This window comes from Tripterygium wilfordii, chromosome 14 (genome assembly GCF_013401445.1).
Source record: "Tripterygium wilfordii isolate XIE 37 chromosome 14, ASM1340144v1, whole genome shotgun sequence".
Taxonomy (NCBI): Eukaryota; Viridiplantae; Streptophyta; class Magnoliopsida; order Celastrales; family Celastraceae; genus Tripterygium; species Tripterygium wilfordii.
The window spans coordinates 4132968-4151514 of NC_052245.1; the positions used below are offsets into that span (position 1 = coordinate 4132968).

The following is an 18547-nucleotide window of genomic DNA, read 5'->3' on the forward strand; positions in this document are numbered from 1 at the left end:
TAAAAATAATTTCGTTTTTACAAAATCTCTCTGTGCTTGGTATTTATAAGTTCCAAAGATCTCTACTTCGCAAACTCGCGCGTGAATGCCATCGAGGAGTCAAGGCCACCCTTGCCGTGACTCTTCTCTCGACTGAGTTTCTCTCACAGTGCCACTCACCGATACCAAATTGCAGGTTCAAATACAAAATTATTTCTTTTTTTTGTGTCCCTTTTCATTCCATATTGGTTTTACTAGATTTCTATTTGATTTTGCACTCGTTCTCTTCTTGTCGCGTGTTTTCTTGTACCAAATTATGCAACTTGGTATTGCTTTGATGCTTCTCTTTCACTAGTCACATGGGTTTCTGGGTACCACTCCTCTGTGTTTGTTTTAGCTTCTATCAGTTGTCGATTCAGCTTGAGTTTGATCAATCAAATTCATAATTGTTGTTATTTATTGGCCTCTTACAAATTTATATAACACTGACGATTATAGTATTAATTCTACTTGAAGTGACATTGCATTATTTCAATGGATTCATCTGGTTTCTGTTGCCGTTTAGAGTGATGGGGAAAAGAAAACAATCCAAACCGCACAGGTCCGGTGAGTTGGTAATACAAAGCCATGGTTCTACTGGGCCAGAATTGGATGACAAAGTAAAAGCACCAGAAATTGCGCGAGCTGAAAAGGATGAATTTGTTGATGCAGTTAAACCGTATTTTGTAGAAGTTGGCATGAGGAGCTGGCTTTTACATGAGCACCTCGATATATCTGAACTCATTCTGACAGATTTGAACTTAAGGGAAGGGTTTTCGGGGTTTGAATTGAATGGGGATTTTTATGAGGATTCAAAATATTCCTTGAGGTTTCAAGTCTGCAATGTCAATGATTTTATCAATCGTATTAAGTTAGGGCATTGGCCTGTGATCTCTGCTAGTGATATATCTTTGGAATTTGTCAAAAAATGCATGACAGAGGCAGAGGAGACACAATCTGTGATTTTGTCAGGGAGATTTGATGGACCAGATGACGGTGTTTCTGGTCTTGTTCACTTGGCAAGCTTAGAGTTTCTGTCATTGAGGCCTGTTCTGGGGGCTGTATTTTCCAAAGAGATGCTGTCCCTCAGGGTGCGAGTGGAGATACTCAAGAATGCCTTTGATTCTTGTGAGTCTCTTCTAGAAAATAACAGGCAGTTATGGAAGAAGAGTATGGTGAATGTAATGTCTTGGCTGCGTCCAGAAGTAGTCACTTCTGAAGCGAGATACGGAGGTAGTTGGTCAGCGAAGATAGAAGTCGACTTGAGTGAGGAGATGCGAGCTGGCATTTCCAACTCTAGGAAACATGTGAGATTTGATGTTGCTGGGTTCTATGAAGCCATCAAGCCATCAAAGTGAGTATTACCATCCAATCTCTTTTAAATTATTCTTGCTCTCAGTCATACTGTTTGTTGCTACTTATTTGTTAGGTTTGCATGACCTTGTATTTTTGTTCAAGTTTGCAAGTTTGGTGATTTAATCGGGTTTAGTTACCGATGTATCATTGTACAGAGTGGATCCAATGCTTAAAGATGAACTACCTGACTTGCTCCCCGTGTTGAGGCCATATCAGCGCCGTGCAGCTTATTGGATGCTGCAACGAGAAAAAGGATATCCAGGAAGTTTTGGAGAAAGGGAAAGAGATTGGACTGTTTCTCCTTTATGCTTGCCCATTGAGTTTTTAGAAAGTTGTTCAAAAATGTTTTATAATCCATTCAGGTATATTGTCTCAAATTTTGATAAGCACGATGATAATGTAATTAATTTTCTTGTGCGCATATTTACTTATTTTTATATGGTCTTCAGTGGAAATGTCTCATTGTGTCCAGAGAATTCTTTGTCGTGCATCCGCGGTGGTATCCTTGCTGGTAGGTTAAACCACTACACTTGGTCTTGCATCTTTCAGATTCTATTTCAGTTTAAGTAGGAATTATCTGCCAATTTATTTAGCAAGATAAAGATTTATTGTGAGAAGATATCAAAATGTTTTGTGTAAATAGTGGTCGAAACCACAAAAGCAGGCCCTTCACAATGTGGGGGCTAAGGCTGCATAATCTGCCTTTCTTGGATTCCATCTCCACTGCAGGAGCCTTGTGCATTGGGGTGTTGTTTCCTTTATATTGAATAATGCACTAAAGCTAAAGTTGGTCCAGCCAGTGGCAAGTGCATGTGATCTTTTATTTCTTTCATTTTCCTTATTTGTTTAAGCTTGGAAGGTGTGAATAATCCAACTTGGTCTGATTGTGATGTTCTTTCACTTCCACAGACGAGATGGGTTTGGGGAAAACTATTGAATTGCTTGCCCTCATCTTTGCTCATCGGAAATCAGCACATGAAGAGGACATATCTATGGATAATGAATTGCAGTGTAATGGGGAACTGAAACTTGGTATTAAAAGATTGAAGAGAGAGCGTGTTGAGTGTACTTGTGGAGCTGTGAGTGAAAGTCGAAAATATAAGGGAATTTGGGTACAGTGTGACATCTGTGATGCTTGGCAACATGCAGATTGTGTTGGATATAAGCCAACACAAAAAAATCGAAAAGCTGTTGATGTTTTCAATGAAAAAGGCTGTGAGGCTGAGCCCAAAAAGCAAACGAGAAAGAAAAATACCACCACTATAGTTGTAAGAGAAGGGGAGTATGTGTGCCAACTGTGCTCAGAACTGATAAAGGCTACCGACTCTCCCGTTGCTAGTGGTGCCACTCTCATTGTCTGTCCGGCTCCTATATTGGCTCAATGGCATGCTGAGATTATACGGTATAAATTCTTTCTCTCTGTGCTTGTACCCTTGCAAATTTTAGTTTCCATAATAAGCACCCTGGAGTTTCTATTTCTTTTTTTTTCCCCTTTTATTTTGGTTGAATTAATAGAACTAAAATTTTATTGAATTTGTTGATGGATTGTGGAAATTAAGAAGTGATAAATTCTAGTATGACTTCGTTTATGGTGGAAGTTTAACATCACTATAATACAAAAACTTCAACAATAGCACAAACAAAATAAATTCAACAAGTATTTCAACAATTTAAATAAATAGGATATTCCTAACTGCCAATATACATGGATGAAAGTCCATGAATATTACCTTGCTATTACGTCACTAACTAAAAGCAACTACGGTTAAACCTTTCGACAAACACTAATGGCTAGATAACTGGTTCTAGACCTATCATTACACTGAACCCCAGCAAGAACCTTGTCCTCGTCGCTCGAGGTTTATCAAAGCAATCATTGAGGTCTTCTCATTGTATACCACTTGAATCAACTAAAAACAATTGTGCATAGTTGCATATGTGTCCTAAAGTGTATTTTTCCTTACAGCTGGTATAAAGCTCCTGTTCTTTTCTTCTTTTAAGTTCATCTATGTCCTGGGTAGACTTGCAGATCAGAATCTATTTCTAGGTGTATACTAATTCAGTTAAAACAGTTGCGGAGACTTGCATGTATGGTAAACCTCTGGTCTCTGATTGTTGCACAATGCGATGCTACCTGCCTGGACAAGAGCAAATTTAATTGTTTGCCCAAGGGAGTGTAGCTTAAATTTACTTACTTTAATTGCCATTTCTTCTTTAATCGCTCCTACAACCTTACCAATTAAAGCCTTTTGGGGTCACATGAAGTGATCTGATCTTCTTAATGTGCAGAAGTGCTTGTATTCAATAGGTCCAAATGGAGCGATAGTTTCTCAGGTTGACCACTCCCTCCATCCCAACCCACCCATACAAATATAACATCTTTGAATGAACTATATGACTAGCCAAAGCTGCTGACATGGCCATACATACTTTTTAGGCAAAAGCAGTTCTTGCAGACCACATGGATCAAAAACTTTCCTATCAAACTTTATTAGAATTGAAGTTGATTACTTGATTGGCTATAGCTCATTCCTTTATTTATATAGCAAGTCTACTTAAACAGCCAATTGATAAATTTAAATTCTAGTGTTCGCTATGAAATTTCAAGTTACTGATTAATGACCACTCTCCATTCTGTTTATCTAATCTTTTTTGGCTTGCCTTTCACATGTGTTGGATCATGTAATTATTCAAACGCCTTGACTTATATGTTTTCGTGTGTAGACTACCCAATCGCTCCTAAACATACATTTATGCACATTCATAGTTGCATACACATCTTTTTTGAGATTTTTGATACCTTCTTGATTTTGTGGATGCTTGTATTAAAAAAATGTATTAGTTATGAATTCAGAATTATTCTGATAGTTTTTGTTGGTTTCATATTATGAAAGGCAATAGTATGTGCATGACCTTACAGTTACAGGATGGTTGTCATATTGTACTACTACTATACTTGCCAATTCTCTGTGTATTGACTTGCAGTACTGACTTCATATTTGCAATTCTTTGTCCTAGTCATACTCGTCCAGGTTCCTTAAAGACTTGTATCTATGAAGGTGTACGGAGTACTTCTCTTTTGAATACGTCTCCAATGGACATCAGCGAACTAGTCAGTGCTGACATTGTTTTGACAACGTATGACGTGCTTAAAGAGGACCTGTCACACGACTCTGATAGGCATGAAGGTGATAGACACTTCCTGAGATTCCAGAAGAGGTTCTTTCAGAACTTGTGACTTAGTTTTTGTCAGGACTTATGTTTACCCTTTCGCAGAGTATGTCTTCGTGTCTTGTTCTGATTATTGATGTGCTAGTCTACACAAAATTTTCAGAGGTTAGAAACACGTATATACATAGTGTTTGTAAGGATCTTATATAGTGTGGATATTTGTGTTTTAGGATATGGTCAATGAAATTATACATGGATATTCATGCATATGTGTTGGCGTTTTCATATTTGTTTTGAAATGGTCTTTGATATGGCTGCTTCATGTTATTTTCTACAGAGATTAGTTTTTCAGTCTCTGTCAGCTTAATGTGATCTGTTTCGTACTGTAAAAGAACTTTCAATAATTGCAAAGTTTCTCTCTGAGTTCATTCATTGATTTAATTCTTTTAGGTACCAAATTCTTCCAACATTTCTGAGCAGAATATATTGGTGGAGGGTTTGTCTGGATGAGGCTCAGATGGTGGAGAGTAATGCTGCTGGTGCCACAGAAATGGCTCTCCGCTTAGATGCTAACCATCGCTGGTGTATTACAGGGACTCCTATACAGCGCAAGCTTGATGACTTATATGGACTTCTTCGATTCCTTAAAGCTAGCCCTTTTAATGTTTCTAGGTGGTGGACTGAAGTTATAAAAAATCCATATGAGGTAGAACTTTTTTTTCCTGGTTTTGATGCTTCTAAAATCATAATCTTTATGGCTGGAAGCTTGTTATGGAAACAGGAGTTTACTATTGTGTAAGCCAAACAGCAGATATTGTAGAACAAATAGAGTTGCTATAAAGAAAACTTCTTTGTTGCGTGTTTTTTGTGAATATTTTTTACAGTCTGTTTACATTGATGGACCTTATATAAATATGAGTAGATTTTAAAGGGGATGCAAAGGAAACAATCTTCTTCTCAATATTTCATCCGCATTTAACTGTTTAATTATAAAAGAAAGAGGGTGTGTGAAAAGGGAAAAAAAATCATTGTACTTCCTTTTCTTACATCTTTATTTCATTTTGTCCTTTACATATTTTAGAAGTTCCTCTTGCTTGTTCAGATGGATTTCTCTTTGAGTTGTTCTTCGTTGAGTTCAGGATATTGATGCTTTGTGTGAGTTCCTAACTTTGATCCTGATGCAGAGGAGAGATCATGGAACTATGGAATTTACACATAAGTTCTTTAAACAACTTATGTGGCGTTCTTCAAAAAGGCATGTGTCAGATGAGTTGCAGCTTCCTCCACAAGAGGAGTGCCTCACTTCACTAACTTTCTCGCCAATTGAAGAGCACTTTTATGAGATACAGCACGAAACTTGCGTCGATTATGCTCGCGAAGTTATTGAAAACATGAAAGATGCCAACTTCAAAAGACAAGTCCCAGGTCATTGATGATTATTTTATAATTTCTCTAATGCGATTGCAAAATAATATACTAATATGCTGGCAAATAAAGCAATTTATGTCTTACTTGTCCTGATGGTTACTCTTTCCAGGTTGTATCTCTTCTGATGCTTCATCTGATCGTTTCATCACCCATGCAGAGGCAGCAAAGCTTCTAAATTCACTCCTGAAACTTCGTCAAGCATGTTGCCACCCTCAAGTAGGAAGCTCTGGGCTGCGTTCTTTGCAACAGGCCCCGATGACCATGGAGGAAATATTAATGGTAAGTTATATATGAGCAAGTGTTTGTGGAATTTTTAATTGTTAAAAAAATAACCCATGCTAATTTTCAATTGATATCTATCTTCTTTTATAGGTTCTTGTTGGTAAGACCAAGATAGAAGGAGAAGAAGCTCTCAGGAGGTCAATTGTTGCTTTAAATGCACTAGCAGGAATTGCAATGATTGAGGATAAAATTTCCGAGGCAGTATCATTGTACGAGGAAGCACTGTCTTTGTCTGAAGAGCACTCTGAAGACTTTCGCCTGGACCCTTTGTTGAATATTCACATTCATCATAATCTTGCCGAGATTCTCCCAATGATTTCTAACTGCACACCACAGCCTCCCTTAAATCAACAGCCTGGAATCTCTGAGAAGGCTGAAAAGAGACACATTGTTGATGATTTCAATTTAAAGGCGATAAAGAGGCGAAAAGTTAGTGGGGAAGACGATTCAAATTTGACTGTTTTTACTGGGAATTTACCAAATTACAGTAGCCTATATGAAAATGGTGTAAATGATAGCCAAAAACCTGAGGATGGGTGGCATACCTCAGCCGGGTCCTTCAATGATAAGCCTTTGCAAATGGCATGTGAGACCATGAAGCAGAAGTTTTTATCTGTATTCTCATCAAAGTTATATGCTGCTCAACAAGAGTTTACAAAAATGCATACGCTGGTATGCTTCTTCCTGTCTTTTGTTGAATTTGATTTAGGGACATATATGTGTGTCATATCAAATGTAGACTTGTGCACGTTTCTGATATGCAATGGTCAATGTATGTGGCTATTTGGTTTTGTTCTACGACAGGCAAAGCGGTATGCCATATGTGTGCGTCTATAAGCCATGTATTCACATTTGTTTTGGAAAGTGTTCTTTTTTTTTTCAAAGCTTTGGTAAGTTTGCATGCTGCATATTCCGCCTCTGCATTTATATGCTCTTGCCAACATCCACCTGACTTAACAAATTTCATATGTGACCTTGAGCTATAGTTTGAGCTACATTTGGTCATGCTGAGTGCTGACCACATCTTTATCTCTTGAAGGTCTGTAATGAATTGAACGACAGGAAAACACAACATAGTCTTTGGTGGTTGGAAACCCTTGATCATGCTGATCAGAATAAAGACTTTGCTGGAGAATTGATCAAAAAGATTGAAGAGGCTATCTCGGAAACTCTAAACAATTCAAAGTCATCTAGAATCACATCCCGGTTAGTGTTAGTCTTAGTTTCTCAGTACCGCTTCTCCTGCTTAGTGTATATATAGGTGATAGTTCGTTCTTTCTCTTTGTGGATTGTGGTTTTAAGTTGTGTTATGTTTCTTCTCATGTCACATTATCCTAGCAAACTTCCTACGGATATAGTTTGGATAATAAGGTTAAAAAAGCAATGGCATTATAATTGGCGTCAATTGGAATTTTTTTAATGTGGGATTAAAATGTTAAAGCTGTTGCATTGGAATCGGTAAATTTTCCTGTGATGAAAGGGAAAATAGTAAATTGTCCTTGAACAATGGTTTTACTATTACAAAAGTTGAAGGTCAAATATATATGTGATCAACTATTGCAGCCTAAGATGAGCATGTGATTTAATTGGACGAAGTAAGCATGCCCATCTTTTGGAACGGAAAAATATATTGCCTTAATCTGAATGAAGCAAAAAGCTAGGTTTTATTGCTGCAATCCAGTGGGAGATTTCTCATTTAAGGTGCTTTTGGTCTGAGCACAAATTAATTGCTTTAAGAATGTAGCTATGTTTTGTGATTATTTGATCTAAACGCAAAAATGGCATCCTTCTTTATGTTTTCTGTAAGTTTATTTATATTGCCTGAAAATTGGTACCATTAAGGTGGAGAAGAAAATGACAGCTTCCCTTTGTATTCTTGTAGAAGCTCAATTGATTATGAAAGATGAGTATATCACTATTTCCCGTTCTGTTGGGAATATCATGGAGAAATATTCCCTGAGGTGGGCTTGGAATTTTTTGTTTTTGTAACTCTGGTGAGCTGGCAAAAGACATTTGGACTGAACTTGACTTTTGGAATGTTTTTGTGATGAAAATAACCAATAGACAGTTTCTGCATTGTATATAAGTAATGAAGAGGTGAGTAATAGGGTTATTTGTAGAAGGATCTTGTATTTACTAGAAGCCTTTTCTAGTTACAAATACATAGAACATATAAACTCTAGAATATATTTTTTAAAAAATGCATTAATTCCAACGGGGGCATCTCTTTCTTATCTGTATTCTTTGCCTTGACAAATCAGCTATTATTAGTTGGTTCTATGATTTCATAAATGGATGAACTAAATGTATGAAAATACGAGATAAACCTATCATACGATTGCAAATTTCCTATAACGAACAAGATAACTCTGGTGAATTATATTTCTCCTCACGGCATCTAACTCGTAGTGTTTTCAATCCAGTTTTCGAAGCATAACTGGTCTGAAATATCATATCCAGAATGGTTTAGATATATTGGAAGCTTCTAGAAAAACGTTACTTGATCGACTTTTGAAAATTGATATGACCATGGAGAAACCAAAGCAGGAAGACATTGAACGTGTACGTTATTGTCGATATTGCCAGGTTATGGGTGATGGTCCAACATGTGTTCATTGTGAACTGGAAGAATTGTTTAAGGTTTTCTCTTCAACCACATTATATCACTTGTATCTGCATACATAATCAAGTTTTGTAAGTTAGTCTCTTAGAAAATTTTAAATTCACCAGGATTATGAAGCGAGGCTCTTCCGTCTTAACAAATTGCATGGGGAAATGATTACATCAGCTGAAGAGGCTATAGATTTGCAGAAGAAGAACTCTGCACTCAATCGTTTCTATTGGAAGTTATCGCAGGCTAACAAAATATCAACTTCCTCCAGTGTTGAGGATGAAGAATTAAAGAAGAGAGATGTTGGAGAAAGAGTAATGGTGAGTTAAGTTAATTTTTATGCTTTTGTGCACTTTTTATTGCTATCTATTGCTGCTCTATCATGTTATTTCCTTTTGGTTTCTTCCTCATCTATTTATTGTCATGTACACACACTATAATATTTATTTTCGATATCATGAACCAAATGAAAAAAAGCTTGGCTAAAACCGATGTTTTTCATGCTTTTCTCCTTTCATTTTATCATCTATAGCTCTTTTTTTATTTCCTTATTATTCTGCTTATTTAGTCATATATCATGAAACTAGTTTCCTGCTAAATGCTAATGATATATCTTATATCCGCATAAGGGCAGCTGGTCTATTCTTTGCTCTTTCCAATCTGCACCGTGGGTTACTAAGTACTCTTAAGTATTTTGGACCAATCCACATTTAATTTGGAATCCATGAATAATCACCGCCTTTTCTCTAAAATCAGGTGTGTCTGTACCCAATAAGGTGAATGTTATGTGAGTCTATTGTTTTCGGATTTTGTTATATGTTACAAAAATTGGTGCTTCAGTAACGCATTCCATTTTTGCCTCTTATGTTATGCAAATTGTATTGAGTTTATAGGTTTCAAAATCGGCGTCTGAGTTGGAGATTGTTCTTGGAGTTATAAAGAATCATTGCAAAGGTCTGTTAGGGAAGGAAGGTATTTCAGCAGCCACCAGGGAGATGCACATTCTGGAGGTATCGTCGAGATTATTCTTCTCTGTCATTAGAAGCCAAAACTCATTAACCTAAACTAGTTTCTTTCAAGTGTGTAGGGTTTTCCTAAGACCTATTTTTTTTTGGGTCTTCATTTTCTGGTAAAAAACCTGCAACACTCAAATCAACAATTTTTTATCAGATATGATGAGAGAGAGAGAGAGAGAGAGAAGGCAGTCGTACCTTAGTTGCCGTCATTCATTCTGTTCATATGTTAAATTTGTCTAGCAATCTGTCTATTGATATTATTGCCTGCAAACATGGACTGATAGCTGATTCTTTTTCTCCCATTATTGATTAAGAGCATGCGAAAGGAGTATGGCCATGCAAGGTCTTTGGCAACAGCTCAAGCTCAAGTTCTTCGTGCTCATGACGAACTCTTGATGGCAACCTCACGATTGCACCTAAGAGAAAATGAGAATGATAATGCTATCGATGCTTTAAGTCCGGATGAATTAGCTTCAGCTAGTGTGCTACAGACTACTGAGAAATTCATGTCGTCGGCCTTGTTGTCCCGAATTAAAGGGAAACTTCGTTACTTGAAGGTACCCACATGAGATCTATGATCAATTTACTTACTTTTATGAGTTCACAAAAAATTACTGGAAGAATCAAATTAGACCGGAGGATTGAATGCATAGGCACTTATGCTGAAGGGAATTCAATTACCTGTTGTATTTGCCTACTAGATCATTGGTAATTGAAAAGTGTATTTTCTACCACAATGTAAATTTGATGGAATATATAAATAACTGGACATAAATAAGATAAAAAAAACAAAGGAAAAAGAATCAAGGCATGTTTGAACTCTTTACAGTTTAATACTTTAATCTCAATTTTTTTTAATATCACCTTCTAGTCCTTGTTTGTTGCTCCAAAATTCTTTGAAAAGGGGTTGACCACATGCTCTTTTTGAAACCTCAAGTTCACACCTTTTTCTTTGTTGAAATTTTTTATGTGAACTGTGAAGCAGAACTAAGCCCTAACCTTCACTGATACTATAGCGTTTTCATGGCACTATGCAGTTATTGATGTGTTTTTTTTAGCCTAGTTTGAGAAATTTCTTTTAATAGCAACCGATTGGCACTCCCTTCTGCATCACTGTCAATACTCTCTTCTCAAGTTCCAAAAATAAAGATCCTTCTTTCTATCAGTTTAGGCTTTTGGGATAGTTTTGTGATTGTCGCATGATATGAAAGTCATTGGCCAAAGCTGAGTCTTAGATTCAAATCCTGACACTGTCCAAATTATGAATTAGATGTTACACGTTTTGGGTCTTACTAACAGTTTGAGTTCAGCCCACAAGAAGTGTCAAGAGTATGACAAAAATGATAAAACTAACCTTCCTATTTTATCATGTTAGATCCCGTACATCCGGATTGAACTTTTTTTTTATGGAATTGTGGTATGGAAATGCTAAATGGTGTGGAGATTAAACGAAAATGACAAGGTATGTGTTCCAAGAATGCTTGATTGTGCAAGATAGCAAAAGAAGTTGTGGGTCTGTGAACAGTGGCTGTAGCTAGAAAGAAAGATTAGAGAACAGAGAGGAAATAAAGTAGAAAACACTAGGCACGCATGCCTTCAAATAACCAACTACTCAAATATTCCATTATCAAATCATCTAAGTGAAAGCCTCTTGGACTTCAAAATAATCAACTAAATCCCTAACATAAAAGATTCAGAAAGTATATAAGACCCAACCTAAGACCGAACTTGCTAAACTAAAGACTACAAATGGAGAATTTGAAATTACAGATCTGCCTATGATTTAAAATAGTCAGATAAATTCCAAATTAGTAAAATTGAACTTGAGAGATTCGAGTTTTTCATTATATATCTTTTACTCTGATTTTTTTTCCAGGGATTGGTACAATCTAAACAGAAACTCCCATCAGGAAGTTTTGTGAATTCTTCATCAACTCAAAAGATGGCTTCCCCATCAACTTGTATAGAAGTGAAAAACGGGTCTGTAGCTGAAGCCAATGAGGAAACATGCCCAATATGCCAAGAAAAATTAAGCATTCAAAAGATGGTTTTCCAGTGCGGCCATGCTACATGCTGTAAATGTAAGTGTCACCATGAAACACCTCTATTTTTGGAATGGTATATTAAATAGCTCATATATGATGGAATGCAATGAGACGACTTTTCTTTTTACGCTAACAAGCCCCTCTTGCTCCTGCCCTCAGAATTGCAGACTCAACAGGCCAATGTAATAATAATTGTACCTTTTGTAGCAAGTTTAAGTTGCAAAGTTGTCCTATTCTTACCATGATTATTATGCCAACACCCATACCTGTCTCATATGTGAATTGAAGTTTCGGTCTTATAATGAGCCTCTTAGAACTTTGATTCAAGTCTAGTATAGCCTGGCTCAGATTGGGTGGTTAATTCTCAATGGACGAGGCCCAAGCGTAGCAAAGCCCGTTCTGCTTGGCTGGTTTATACCCCTGAACTCAACCACATATTTTCTGTTGGGTACTTTCCTACTTGGGTTGTAGATGCTGTTTCTGTCTTTGGATCTCCTCAACCTTTGTCGTCCCCTTTTTGCACAGTTTGTCTTATCTGATAATGGCTGCTGTGTGAGGGCTTTGGCTCTGAATCTGATTGGCCTTATGGGAGTGCCTTTCTGCCATTGTTACTTGCAGGTTTATTTGCAATGAGTGAGCGGAAAACTCAGAATGATAAGATGCAAAGTAAATGGATAATGTGCCCAACATGTAGACAACATTCGGATTTTGGAAATATTGCTTACGCCGATGATAGACAAAATGAATCTTGTGATTGTGGTATGTTGCATACAATTCAAGGTTGTGAAAAGTGTGAAGCATCCATCATTGTTCAAGGTTCTTATGGAACAAAGGTATACTTACTAACCAAATGTCTTGTACTAATCCATCTTCCACCTTAAGATGTTTGAATGAGTTTCATGTTAACTTTTTGTGGGATGCTATGAAGATTGAAGCAGTCACTAGAAGGATCTTGGGGATCAAGTCTGCAGACCCAGAATCTAAGGTTCTTGTTTTTTCAAGTTGGAATGATGTCCTCGACGTTTTAGAGCATGCCTTTGCTGCTAATGGTATCACTTATATCCGAATGAAAGGAGGCAGGTTAGAGAATATGTTCAAACTTCTTATTGGTTTACGACATATATGATCATGTATTTGTTTTGGTGGGCCCAAATTTGCAAATATGGGAAAATGGTGATGATAAGAGTCTTGCTAATAGATTACATAGTCCAAGAAGAATTGTGGACAGACCGTCTCATAATTTATGCAAAAAAATTGATGTGGAAAGCTAATGCACACTCTTACTGACAAGTGTAAATAATCGACTAAGCAAAATATATTCACGGTGAGAATATCAGGATCATCAATGTAAGGTTGTAAATGATTGAAAATGAAATACTGCTTAACATAGTTTTTCCAAATCTTCTGAACCAATTTGGGAAGAGTTTTGACATCTATTCGGACAGATAAGAATAATGCTATAAAGTATGTTCTCAACGTGGACCGGATGTTATAATTTGTTCTTATTGAGCACCCGGTGTTTTCTTTTAGTTCAACCTGAAGAGTTTTGCGCTTGCATGTGTGTCAATGTCACCATAATTGTTTTTGATAGCTTTCTAAATTGTTTTAAGAGCAGTAAATATTGTAGGTAACTTGATGCAGGAAGACCATTAATTTTGTTTTTCTTCTTAATTTTTTTTTGAAGTGTCAAGTAATCCTTCGTGGAGAAGGTTTTCCTTTTTAGTTAGGTCTTTTTTTAAGTCATTACATTTGTTTAGTTCAGTCGGGTTAGGAATCCTAATGTTTCCTTAAACCAATTGCTGTAAACCTCTATTTAAAGTTTGCCTGTTTGCTTCATGAAAAAAAAAAGTGTTTTTTAATGTAAATATGCAATGGGAGAGATTCATTACACGTTCCGTCAGTGAGAGACTGATACATGCTCGGTGAGTGGCTGAGAGGCGAATGCGAGTTTATTTGACCTTACCTGAGACATTCAGGATGTTTGTGTTCAATTTAGAAGTTCAAGAATTTTATTCCAATTTCAGACCTAGGAATTTCTTGAATTGGGGCTGATTTGGGGATTAGGGTTTCTGGTTTTGCTCAATCTTAGTTAAAAGCTACATTAGTAGTTTAAAAACTACATCGTAACCTTTTGTTTGGCAAGTTATTTTTGTCCTGAAAATTTTTTAATTACCTAGCTGCGGGAAACGTTGTTAGATATTTTTAGAGGGTTAATGCTGTTGGCTAAGCAGTTTACTTGGTTTGCTTATTACAATGCTGTTTATGTACAGGAAATCGCACTTAGCAATCAGTGAATTTAAAGGGCAGAAAATCAGTGGAAAAAGAACACGTAAACGTCAGGATGAGCAATCAGAGCCAAAATCTATTCAAGTGTTGCTGCTTTTAATCCAACATGGAGCAAATGGCCTCAATCTCCTAGAAGCACAGCATGTGGTGCTTGTGGAGCCGCTACTAAATCCTGCCGCTGAAGCACAAGCAATCGGTCGCGTGCATCGAATTGGGCAGGAAAATAGGACACTCGTTCATCGTTTCATAGTATGTAAATTTCTCCATTTGCGCAACATTCATTCTAGTTTTTTGCTTTCTTATCTTTTTCGTGACTTATTTTATCTGGTCCATGAGGATAGGTTAAAAATACAGTAGAAGAGAGCATATATAAACTGAACAGAAGCAGGAACACTAATTTATTCGTCAGCGGGAATACTAAGAATCAAGATCAGCCCTTTTTGACGCTGAATGATGTCGAATCCCTATTTGCAGCACGGCCATCGCCAGAACCAGAAACCAAAGAGAAACCAGCTGAAAGTTTGAGGCATTTGCCTCCTTCAGCCGCTGCTGCTATAGCCGCAGAGAGAAGAATGAAGGAGCACACAGCAAATTCTTCATCTGGATGATTTGTCGCTTCAATAATTACAAGGAAGTTCTTTTTTTCATACATTTAGGCATTTCTAAGACATAATTATGGTTGTTTAAACAAAATAAATAGTGTAGCCGTTGCTTGTAGGTTCTTGAACCAACATATTTTTAGCCTTTTCCTTCTTTGTATCTTCTGAATTATTCAATTGTATATATATTTACATATGTATGATTGCATTTAGTTATGTTATTGCAAAGAAAGTATTTATAATGGAAAATTTCTTTCTTCCTCCTCTCTCTTCATGACAAGGAGACATTGAACTTCAGGGAAGTTGATAGACCAGAATGTGCTTGTATCTGTGGACAGTATTTCCTGCTGCAAAATTACTTGAGCTTACTCTCAAACTCTATGATCACTTTTAAGAATTTTAATGATTTAAAATTTATCAATTGATTGAGATAAGTTTGTCATTTATTAGTATAAACCCAATTCATTTATGAATTTAATTAACCTAAAAACCTAATAAAAAAATTGACAAAATTTTAGTATCAACAGTATCTCCCTCTAAAATGGCAATCTACTGCTGTTGGGTTCATTAATTTATGGTTTTTTAGCTGCTTACTATACAAGTATATGCAGCTGACCTATTGAAGAAAGGGTATATGCACATGTGAATCAATCTGGCTGGAGATTCTTTTCATTGTCGACAATGTTGTTTTCGAGATGTTAAAACTGATATTTATTTGTATAGTCCTTTTATAACTCGTCATCTTCCATCTCCTATTATTTTTCAATGAAATCGATCTTTCTTTGTAAATTTTTTTTTATTAAGAATTGTTGTGTATACTTGGTATTTTTTTAATCCACTATATATATATATATATATATTTAGTTAAATGTTTATATGTCATTCTAAACAGGGATATATATGTAAAATGATTTTCCACTACCATTTTGCAATGTCCAATTGTTACCCATCTTATTGTCCAAGTCCAACACAGATTTTCTTCCCAACTTTTCTTGGCATTGAAAACTGCAGCCATCCAAGGTTGTTTTTTTCTAACAGAGGATATCTTGTTCCATTAAGACAAGTCAAAATACAAAAAATCTTATCTTGTGCCTCCCCCCCAGAACCTGTACCAGGAGGACCACCAGCAGCCTCTGGACCTCCCTAGTCCCAAGTCCCTACCCGTCTCTTACACGTGGCCGTCCTTGTGACACGTGGGTTGGCAGCATGCCGACCTTAGTTTATATAAACCTCACCCCAACCCTCTCAAACAGCCATAACCATCTGTGACCATGGAAATCTCCATTTCTCGCTTTAAAATTCAGGCTGTTTGCTCATCATTCCCCTTTCACAGAATCACAAAATCTAGTCATAGACCCCAGAAGAATTTCATGGTTCAACTGAAACCCAGAAAGCTACCAAAACATGGGCTGGCAGTGGATTGTGCTAAATGGGACTCATCTGCTCCTGTGATAGAACCTGAAAGAGAGCTGGGAGAGGAAGAAGAGTTGGACCCAGAAGTGAAAGACTGGATGAAGACCAAGCTGAAGAACAAGTGCAGAGACAGGAGTGCAATGTCAGAGCTGTTGGAATGCTTGGAAAGGGAGATCATGGGAGAAGATGAGGGTAAAGAGCCTCTTGATTACAATAGAAGAGCCCACATCTTTGACAAGAGTTCCAGAGTTTTCCAGGCTCTCAAGGAGCGTACAACTCCTCAACAATCTTAATTCAAAAGTTTCCTCCTTTTTGTTCTTCAATCATAAAAATGTTGTACAATTTCGATTCAATGAATAAGATGAACATTATTTGCACCTCGTTTTTTACTAAATACATTCCACTCTAATGTGTTTTTAAAGGATTAATGAAATGCACATAGTAAAAAACGAGGTGCAAATAATGTTCATCATGAATAATAAAGTGTAATGGGTTGGTTCCATTCTGATTCTTTTGAACCCTATGATCTCGATTTATATGTTATTTGAATCCACAAGCAGACATATTGATACCCAAAGCAAATGCTCAACCATAAAAAACACCAACATGGCATATTGATACCCAAAGCAAATGCTCAACCATAAAAGACACCAACATAGCATGCACTAGGAATTCAGGAATTGCTTCAAATGTCAACCTCAAAACAAGGAAAGCAACACTTATTATTCGTACAAGTGAACTTCGGGATGAGAAATAGTCAACTGGGGAAAAATACCATTACAACTGTGACAAGAACACAAAAAAAAAAAGAGTTCAATTGTCAAAAATTCCCGAAAATTATGCCACCAAGATCGGCAACAGTGGAGGGACATTATTCATATAAACTCTGTCAGTTCCAATCCTTTTCACTTCCCTTCGGGCTCAGGTTTCTCGAAAAAGGTCTTCTTCAACCAACCAAATGGCTGCAGACAAAAGAAAGAGATAACTAAGAATTACTAAGCCAAATAACCTACAGCAAAACCTAAAGAATGAAATCATGCAAGCCAAAGGAAAAAAAAAAAGATTCAAGAAATTATTCTTATTTCAATTAAATGGAGGACTGAGATTCAAAGACACATCATTAGCAATTATATGATATTAATTCAACTTTCTAAAATCAGATTTTTCTGAAACTCACCCACAGCGAATATGTTTTCTACACAACTTAAAAAGAGTTAACAAGAAAGTAAAGACTTTGTAAAAAGCACCATCGCCGTTCTATAGCCAGTCAGCTGCACGCACCTTTCGTACCAGAACATAGTCAAATGAAATATTCAAATAAAGAATGAAACAAATAGCAAAGTGAGCACCACTGTTATTCTCAATAAGATATTAAAAGGTCCCCGATGATGACTGCTATCACGCAAAGATGTAAAACTAAAAAGAGGAGGGGAAAATTTTGAAACACCTAAAATCCAAAGAAAGCGTTCAGAGGAAATGAGATCCAAGACTTGGTAGGAGCAGTAAACTGAGCAAAAAGTCTCTAAAGAACCAAGTCCAAGATAAGGGAACTATATTAAACCTTCAGGAGCAAGAACGAAATTAGTATCTCAAAAAACCCATTATTTACCACAATGAGTTAGTCTTAGCTATGACTACCAGCCCCACAGAAGTAATAAGGTAATTATCCGATCATAAATTCATTGTATTTTGATTTTTCCAATTCATTTTTTTGACATTTAAAAGCATGTCATGCTCCTTTTTAATGAAAAAAAGCATATCACGCATGAAGCCCTATGTACAAGTGACCAAATAATTCAAAAGTCTACTGAAAATGTGATTGTAAATGAATAATTGAAATGCTCAGCAGATAACAAACCAATGATATATTTGTCAGAACCATACGATTGAAAACACTGATGCAAGAAAAAGTGATCTTAAAAAAATAATAAATTATGTGATCAATGAAAATAAACAGCCAGAAATAATAATATGTGAGACCAGAAAATTGGCAACAAGATGAAGAAACAAAAGGCAGGAATTTTTTTTTTTTTTGAATGGGAACTGTCTGAAAAAGGAACATAAAGAATGGAACGATGCAGAAGGAACATAAAGATTGGAAAGGTGCAGAACAAGGGCAGCTGAGAACACAATATCATACTAACAAAAAAGGCACCATCCAGGCAGCCCCAACACCCCTAAACCATCATCAACATTAATCATTATGCTGCCCAACCAATAATTAATGTGGTCAATATAACATCCACCTAGTCATCAAATCTACCCACTACAAAACCTAGCACCCCACTCTTATCAACAAGGTCAAATGCATGCAGGAGGCAG

At 36.5% G+C, this 18547-nt stretch overlaps 2 protein-coding genes across 4 annotated transcripts; both read left to right on the forward strand.

Annotated features, from left to right (window-relative positions):
- Positions 1–24: 24 nt before the first annotated feature.
- On the forward strand, positions 25–15033 carry LOC120014915 (E3 ubiquitin-protein ligase SHPRH). 3 transcript variants are annotated; one of them, XM_038867033.1, is made up of 20 exons: positions 25–175; positions 545–1372; positions 1530–1736; positions 1824–1885; positions 2284–2776; positions 4393–4593; positions 4996–5251; positions 5730–5970; positions 6083–6252; positions 6346–6927; positions 7295–7461; positions 8679–8895; positions 8986–9186; positions 9760–9876; positions 10197–10439; positions 11759–11963; positions 12546–12760; positions 12856–13007; positions 14198–14462; positions 14555–15033. In XM_038867033.1, exons 2-20 carry the CDS (start codon positions 549–551, stop codon positions 14819–14821), a joined length of 5085 nt encoding a protein of 1694 aa, XP_038722961.1. In that variant the 5' UTR covers positions 25–175; positions 545–548; the 3' UTR covers positions 14822–15033. The 3 variants fall into 3 exon arrangements, with proteins under 3 accessions (XP_038722961.1, XP_038722963.1, XP_038722962.1); XM_038867035.1 differs by having other exon boundaries at positions 6131–6252; XM_038867034.1 differs by having other exon boundaries at positions 85–175; positions 496–1372.
- Positions 15034–15711: 678 nt separating this feature from the next.
- Positions 15712–17034, forward strand: LOC120014626. Its single transcript, XM_038866634.1, has one exon. It carries the CDS (start codon positions 16084–16086, stop codon positions 16516–16518), a length of 435 nt encoding a protein of 144 aa, XP_038722562.1. The 5' UTR covers positions 15712–16083; the 3' UTR covers positions 16519–17034.
- Positions 17035–18547: the final 1513 nt, after the last annotated feature.